Source organism: Glycine soja, chromosome 4 (genome assembly GCF_004193775.1).
Source record: "Glycine soja cultivar W05 chromosome 4, ASM419377v2, whole genome shotgun sequence".
In the NCBI taxonomy this organism is placed as follows: Eukaryota; Viridiplantae; Streptophyta; class Magnoliopsida; order Fabales; family Fabaceae; genus Glycine; species Glycine soja.
In genome coordinates, this window is record NC_041005.1 from 38,362,136 (window position 1) to 38,370,151 (window position 8,016).

General features: G+C 30.8%; 1 protein-coding gene across 1 annotated transcript; it reads right to left on the bottom strand.

The window, feature by feature from the left end:
• Positions 1-4,652: 4,652 nt before the first annotated feature.
• On the bottom strand, positions 4,653-5,728 carry LOC114410783. The gene is made up of 4 exons (XM_028374713.1): positions 5,537-5,728; positions 5,235-5,460; positions 5,102-5,146; positions 4,653-4,774 (listed from the first exon to the last, which is right to left on the bottom strand). The coding sequence occupies exons 1-4, from the start codon at positions 5,726-5,728 to the stop codon at positions 4,653-4,655; spliced, it is 585 nt and encodes a 194-aa protein (XP_028230514.1).
• Between the last annotated feature and the right edge of the window lie 2,288 nt (positions 5,729-8,016).

Sequence of the window (8,016 nt, forward strand, 5' to 3'; positions counted from 1 at the left end):
CGGTAAAGAATACGGAAAATACCCAAAAGGGAGGGCAAAAGGGTCATTTTAAGCCTTTTCTGAACCCTGGCTCGCCCAGGCTAGCCTCTGGCTCACATGGGCCCCCAAATAGCTTAGGGGTGAAGTAACCAACTCACCTGGGCGAGCAAGGTTACCGTAGGTTGAAGCAACAGCTTGCCTGGGCGAGCTGCCATGACCCTTAATGCCATCTTTTGCTATAAATAGGTGTGAGGGAGGCTGAGTAAAGGGTTCCAAGGTCTAGGATTGAGAGAAATCAGAGAGAAGAAGAAGAAGAAGAAAGAAGAGAAAAATGAGGTCGAGGCTCTACCGAATTGTGACTGTAATCGACTTCTACATTGTTCTTCGTTCGTTCTTTATTCGTCATCCGGTTAGTTTTTGTTTTAAGGATTTGAATGCGATCAATGCACCCTTAAGGGTCCTCTTTTGTTTTGTGCATCTTCATCTCCTTCTTCTAGCATCATAAATCTCATTTTCTTCTTGTAAAGAAAGTTTTAACCGATCATTAGTGCCGCAAGTTATCTTTAAAAAAAGATTGAAGGTTAATAAGCAAAACCAAAATAAAACCAACTCATAAACTTCTTAATTTTATCAAATATCGCTTGAGATCGTTTCAAGATCCAATGCCTTAACGATTCTCTCCACTTTTCATCAAACATCACTTGAGGTCGTTTCAAGGTCCAATGCCTTAACGAATCTCCTCGCTTTTTTCAAAGTTTAAAATCAATCTTTCAAAAAACATAAAACCAATGTAACACCTAAACTTTCAGACTTAAAGAACTACGTAGGTCTGAATTCTTCATCGCACCTGAGGATACGTAGGAGCAAGGGCAACACTCTTATCGACCAAAAAAAAAATAAAAATAAAAATAAAAAGGAAAAATAAATAAAAAATATAAAAAGGAAAAATACTTAATTTTGAAGTCACGTTCTTGCACACTCGATCAAAGGCTACCATCCATTTTGACGAACGCGTGGGGTGCTAATACCTTCCATGTGCATAAACAACTCCCGAACCCTTATTTTCAAAATTCGCAGACATTCGTCTTTTTGATTTTTCTAACGTTTTCCTCTAATAAGTGGTTGTGGCGACTCCATGCATTTTCTTCATGAGAAGATGCGCCATTTTGTTTCGCCTCGCCCTCCCGCCGAAGGGTAAGTTGCGACAGTACATATTTCACTTTTTTTTTCTTATTTCTTACTATACAACATTGGTTTTTTAAAACCGATGTTGTGGAGTTTATGTTAAGATCAGTTTTGTAAAATCGATGTTAATGTTATTATTTTTAATGTCGGTACTTTAAACATCAGTTAATAACCAATATTAAAAGTTTTTAATAACCGATGTTAAAACCCTATTTTCTAGTAATGTTTATTTTTTTTCATACTCAAAACATATACTAAAATTTCCCTTTCAATCACTTTAAACATTCTAACTCTTCCATACCAATTTATTTAAAGCAATCAAACTTTTAGTCACTATATAATTCATAAAATATCACTTTTAAGTCTCCAAAAAACCAAAAGAAAAAAGGCATACCCCACATTGAGCTATCCTAAAAATTAAATCTTGTAATAAATTCTAACTTAACCATCATATCCAATAGCTTATAGTGTTCTTAAATTCACCAAATAATAAATATGAATATCGAATAAATTATGTTCCTGAACTTAACACCATACACGAATAATTTACATGTTAAGAAAAATGTATTATAACTTTAATTAGCAGAATATAATCACTAATTAATATATATATATATATATATATATAACAATTAATAAAGCCAATTAGAATGTGAATTTAATGCACATTAAAACAAATAAAGAAACATATTAAAATATATATGACATTGATGTCATTACAATGAAACAATTTCAAGAAAAGAAAAACACGTACATATATATTTCCTACTGAAAAGGTAAGCTACAATCATTAATATCATAATTTTAATGTCAATGAACACTAGTCTACCAAAAATAAAAAATTATTACATCACCACAATTTTTCTTGTTCGTCGGATACTATTCACAAAGTCACAATTAACAAATATAAAGATATATAGCATGTTAATACCAATATGGTTTCCTATGTTGTTACCTCTTAAATACCCTATTTGCCCACCATTATTCAAAGCCAAAGCCATGTAAGATGCTTGTTATTTATGATTGTAAGCAACCTCATATTATAAGTAATTATATCCGTGTAACAGAAATAGAAAACATTATTATTTTCAAGCACAATTTCTAGCGTTAATGATCACATAGATACCAACCAACCAATGGGAAAACATCAACAATAATCAAATATAACCATTTCCCATCAACATTGTTCAATCTTGTCAATTCTACCGTCTCTAATATCTAATTAAATCCATATTAAACGTCCAATCACATATAACAAAAAGACAATTTCCACAAAACCCATTCATGTATCAAAAGATAGAGTGCATGCCCACAAAGCTAAAGAAAAGGGCAAACAAATTTGTAAGCCAAAGAAATAAAAAAAAAATCCTGTGGAAAAAGTGAGAGTCACATAGCAGAGACAAGAGTTCTCGTTATCATAACAAAAAATTAGTTCTCCCAAAAGCTTTTAACTCAACTAATACCATCTCTTAATTTAAGCAACCACTCCCAATTTCTCCAAGGATGTGTTTGGATGAGGCAAAAATTTTAAATTCTAAGAATTTAAAATATTTTAATTTAAATTCCTTTATTTTTAAAATTTTGTGCTTGGATAAACAATTAAATTTCTTTATTTTCAAAATTTTATGTTTGAATAAAGAAATTGAATTTTTTCTTTTTCAAAATTTTGTGTCTGGATAAAGAAATTGAATTTATTCATTTTTAAAATTTCTTATTTTGATAAAATAATCAAATACATTCTTTTTTAAAATTTTATATTTGAATAAAACATTTTTTTAATAAAATAATTATTTTTTTCATTAATAAATTCTATGTATTATTTGTCGAGTGTGGTATTCTAATAAATATGTACTATTTTAATCTATTTCAATTAAAAATATATAATTTAACTATTTAAATCATTATTCCATTTACGGTCCACTACAAAACTCACAACATAAAAAATATTTAGTATCATTTCACCTTGAAATGTTATTTAGAAGTCTATAGATAAAACTTGTTTTTTGTAGAAGTCATTGGCCAGTAATGCAATTACACCAAAAAAAACTTAGACAGAAGAAAAATTTAGTCACAAAATAAGTCCAACTTCCAAAATAATTCCAAATTTTCTAATTGCATTTGTTTTAGCACATGAATTCCTTCACATCTTTTTTGTAGAAGAAAACATAATATTAAGTGCTACTGAACAAATCATATTTGTTAAAACATAATTTGCTATATAAAATGAGAGATATAAATGTAAAACATAATTATACAACATCAACATACTTGTCATGATATCAAATGTACCTATAATTTGGCATCAAGGCATTAAAGACGAGATGTAATCCTCCTTCTCATCCAATGGAAGAGCTTTTATAATCGCAAACTTAATAGGATTTTCTGTCAACTAATCGATTGCTTTATGTCAAAGTGCACCATTAAAATTAGGTATATTATCTAGCTCACTCGCCACTTCATGTACCACTTCTTGAGCTTCTTTTATCTCCATCTTTTTTTTTGTTCTCCATCTTCTTCTTAGTCACTTCAACAAATTCTTTCAATGACTCGACTACTTCTTTCATTGAGGAAATCATCCCTTCTTTCTCTTCACTCTTACTTGGGCGAATGTTTTTTCTTGTGGCGGAACTTGATCCCTCTAAGTCAAAACTCACACTATGAATTGCTTCCTCTTTATTTGTTTCTTTGCTCATGATATCATCTGCATCTAATGCATTTTCTGCTCCGAGTCCAGTAGTTCTATCCTTTGCACATAGGTCAACAATATCATCCCAATTAGGAATGACTTTGAATTGAAATCATTTGGCCTCTTCATGTGACTTGAAAAAAAAATAGAAACATGTTAATAACAACAAAATAATAACTACAATTGAATAAAATTAAAAGATAATTGACTACCTTAACATATTCATTCCATGCAATTTCATTTTCAACGGTAATCATGTACTTTGTGCTATCCCAGTCAAATCCACTTTGACTAAGAATGTCACTCACAATTCCATATCATGTTCTCCAAAGCTTAAAACTATTCTTTACATTATCTGCCTTGAGGTGAACTCCAAAATGCTTGGACAAAATTTGAGCTACAGTACTATATGCTACTGCTTTCCAATTTCCATCACCTTTATTGCCCAAATTTCTTTGATCTCTAAGCACATTAGCTAGCACACGCGCTCTATTTCCAAGTTCCATGTGAAGTAACTTTTTGTGTCCTCACTAGACATCTTTCTTTTTCCACTTGACTTGTTCTTCACATTGCTTGATTCCATTTCTCTAGACAAAAACAAAATCTCACATATATAATTACATATATATAAAGGTGAGACATGTCAAATTAGCAATCTACGAAAGTATAAAATTAATTACACATAAAAAGAAAACAAAATCCAAAGTATTATGAAATACAAAAATCCAAAGTATCACACATACATGAGTATAGAGTCAATTACACATAAGAAACAAAATCCAAATCCACTAAAAACATCTCCCTAATCAAAGTTTCTTCTTATTTGATAGGTGGCAAACATATTCATTGCTAAAGTATCACGAAATCTTGTCCATTCCTCAGTTTCTTGGATAGTTGTGACTTCATCTCCAACATTATTTGTGACTCTTTCCATTTGTTGATTGATTAACTCATTGTCAACAACAAATAAAAGTTCCTAGTCTTGGGCTTCCAAAATTGGATCACTTTGTTGTTCATCTCTTATGAAATTATGTAGCATAAAACAAACATTCATAATTCTTATTTGTGTTTTTATATCAAAAAAAGAAGGATTTCTTAATATACTCCATCTTTTCTTCAATACCCCAAATGACCTTTCAATAAAATTCCTTGCACTTGCATGACGAAGATTAAATAACTCCTTGTAGTTTTGAGGGGTGTTTCCGATCCACTCATTAAGATGATATCTAGTCCCTCGATAAGATGCTAAAAATCCAGGGCCATTTGTATACCCCGCATCCACAAGAAAATATTTACCTACAATGGTTTAAAAAAATATTATATATAAAAAATATGCATATTTCTTTTATATGTTAAATAAAGTTTCGCCATTTCATGATATTACCATTTGGAATATGGAGACAATTTTGACAATGCAAAGCATCTTGCAATACTCGAGAATCTCCTGCTGACCCTTCCCACCCAGGCAACACATATATAAACCTTAAATCTGGACCGCAAACTCCTAAAATATTTGTAGAGATATCACCTTTTCTATTACGATATCTAGGCCTATCTTCTGCAGCAACTGTTACTAGAATATGTATCCCATCAAGTGCTCCAATTGAATTCTAAAAACATTTCAAAATAAAAATAAGTTGTAATCACTTAAAGTACCTTATAATTAATAACAAATGACAAACTTACCTTAAACCATCTCCATTTTTTTTCCACCGAGCCCTCTAGATTATAGTCATGGAACTTCAAATATTCTTTGCTTACTTTCATTATAGCTCGTAGGACATTCTTAAATTGCCTACTTATTGTTTCCATGGATCTACAACAACTAAATTGCACAACTCTATACTTTAGGTTGTGAGCAAGGATTTGCAAAAACATTGCCACAGCTTCAGCTATAGGAACATTTCTTGTTTTTACCAATTTCCCTTTCTCCTGTATAATTCTACAAAGCTTAAAAAATGCCTTTTTTCTGACCCTTAATTGTTCAATGCAATCAATTTATGTTCCCCTGTATAGACGATTGAGGAAACTATGCCTTTCTAATTCCAAATTTTGGGTAGGTTCCTTAACAAAGTACTTATCATGATACCAAGTCAGTGCACCCAAAAGCATAGTGGCAACTCTAACAATAATGAAAAATGCTTTTTCAAGTTCTTCTTCCTCCTTTTCATCTCTTCTACGTTTTCTTGAAGCAGCCGAAGCATCAACTATACTACTTTCCATTTCTTGACTATCCACACTATATAACTAAAAGAAAAAGTAATATAATAACAAACGATGTTATTAACTTTAATAAACTATTCACAAAAGCTCTTTGACAAAGAAAGAAAAAAAGAAAATAACAAATAGTATATATAATGCATAGAATTATGGGTAAAGTTTTCTTTCCCTTAACTGTGAGGCACAACATAATTATTTACAATTATATAGATTAGATATATAGTTATATTTCTCACAATAATTAAAAATTCTCACTTATAAATGTTTAAATTTGTATTGAAATCCTTGTGCAGCAATAAGTTTATTATACATTTAAAAATTCTCAAATTTAAATTTGTATTATACATACTGAAGTGCTAATTCACAAATAGTACAAACCACATTTTCTAATAATGTTAAAAAGGAAGGCTACACATATAGTGAATAAACAATAAATGCAATTTCATCTTCCCATATTTCAACTTACAAAAATCTTATAACTTATGTTTCAACTACCTTTCCTTAAGTGCTTAAGGTGGCTTAAAATTTGGGCAGAGCATATAGGCTTCCAGTCTTTGAGACAATCCCATATAACATAGCTAAAACTATATTTCAGGTGCCTGGCACAACAAAGGCTATTTCCATGCAACCTTTAACACATCCATCCAGCAATAAATTCCACAATTGCCAATGCTATGAACAGATTGAGCTCTACACTTGAGAGACTACTGCTAGTCTTTGAGACAACTCAATACTAGAGGTGAATTAAGTATTTTATCTATGTAAAAAAAATACATAGATAAAATAGTTTGTGAAAATTATCATCTACAAAAAATTAACGAAAAAAAAATATTATAGGTGAATTAAATTATATTTTAATTATATTTTTATATATTATCCTTATATTTATATTTAATCATATAATGCTTCAACCTTCTTGTAATCTATTTTATATTTTTAAAACAAGGTCTAAATCTGATTAAAGTAGAAGATAATAGTGCTAGCACGGCAGCACATGCAATTACAATTTACAAAACACGTTTTATTAACACAAAAATATGAAATGACATGAACAGAAGAGACTCATCAAAAAGAATAGATCAAGCACTATTTCTTCTGTACGCACTTAAGTTGCTCTTGAATTTGATTGTCAGACACAAACCTAAAATCCTAATAAGTGTAAGTTTTTCCTTGAAAGAAGAAAAATAACTTCTGCCAACTATACTGTCACATACCTTGTCTCTTCTCTTTCTCTTGTAGTAAGATGTGAAGCCTTCAGTTATAAACTGAGAAAAGTGATCTCTCTCTCACTCCTGAAATGTAAAACCATAAATACTTAATCCTAGTCAGAAAGTGACGCTAATGATAATTTACACATGAAGATTTCAGGATAAGAAAAGGAAATCAAGCTTTATTAACTACTTTGCAAGCAAGTCTGCTAGTATCAATGTAAACCTCATCTTACATAGAAAGCTAAATATATCGAGACAAAACAGTTTCAACTTAGACAGCTTATGAGTTCATCGAAAAGTATCTTGCTTAGTTATAATTATCAAAAGAGAACATCAGCATGTGGTTTGGGTTGAGGATGTACTGATGTAGTATAGTATACTAGAGTCATACACTACCCTTTTAAACCCTACATGGCATAACAACAACCAAGCCTATCCCACTAGGTTGGATCAGCTACATTGATCAAACAATTACCTGTTTTAATAATTTTGACAAACCATTGACCGCTACATTCTTTTGAATGATTTTGCGTATAAATTTTCAAAACAATGAGTACCAGACAACCAGAATTGAAGGAACAAGTTTCTCAAAAATAGAACAGAATCAAATTTAGCAGAGTCCTATTGTAGAAATAAGACAAAACAATGAGTACCGAACAACCAGCAAACCAAGAAATCTTTCAACAAAACTGCACTGAACCAAAAATTAAATACCCCGCAAGTTACATTCTCACT

Excerpts from the sequence above, each read along its gene's own strand:
- LOC114410783 (XM_028374713.1), bottom strand. The coding sequence starts at position 5,728 with ATGTTTTTGCAAATCCTTGCTCACAACCTAAAGTATAGAGTTGTGCAA. Across the intron at positions 5,461-5,536 it reads AAAAATGGAGATGGTTTAAG|AATTCAATTGGAGCACTTGA; the intron begins GTAAGTTTGTCA and ends AAATGTTTTTAG. Across the intron at positions 4,775-5,101 it reads GTATACAAATGGCCCTGGAT|TCACAAATAATGTTGGAGAT; the intron begins TTTTAGCATCTT and ends AAATGGAAAGAG.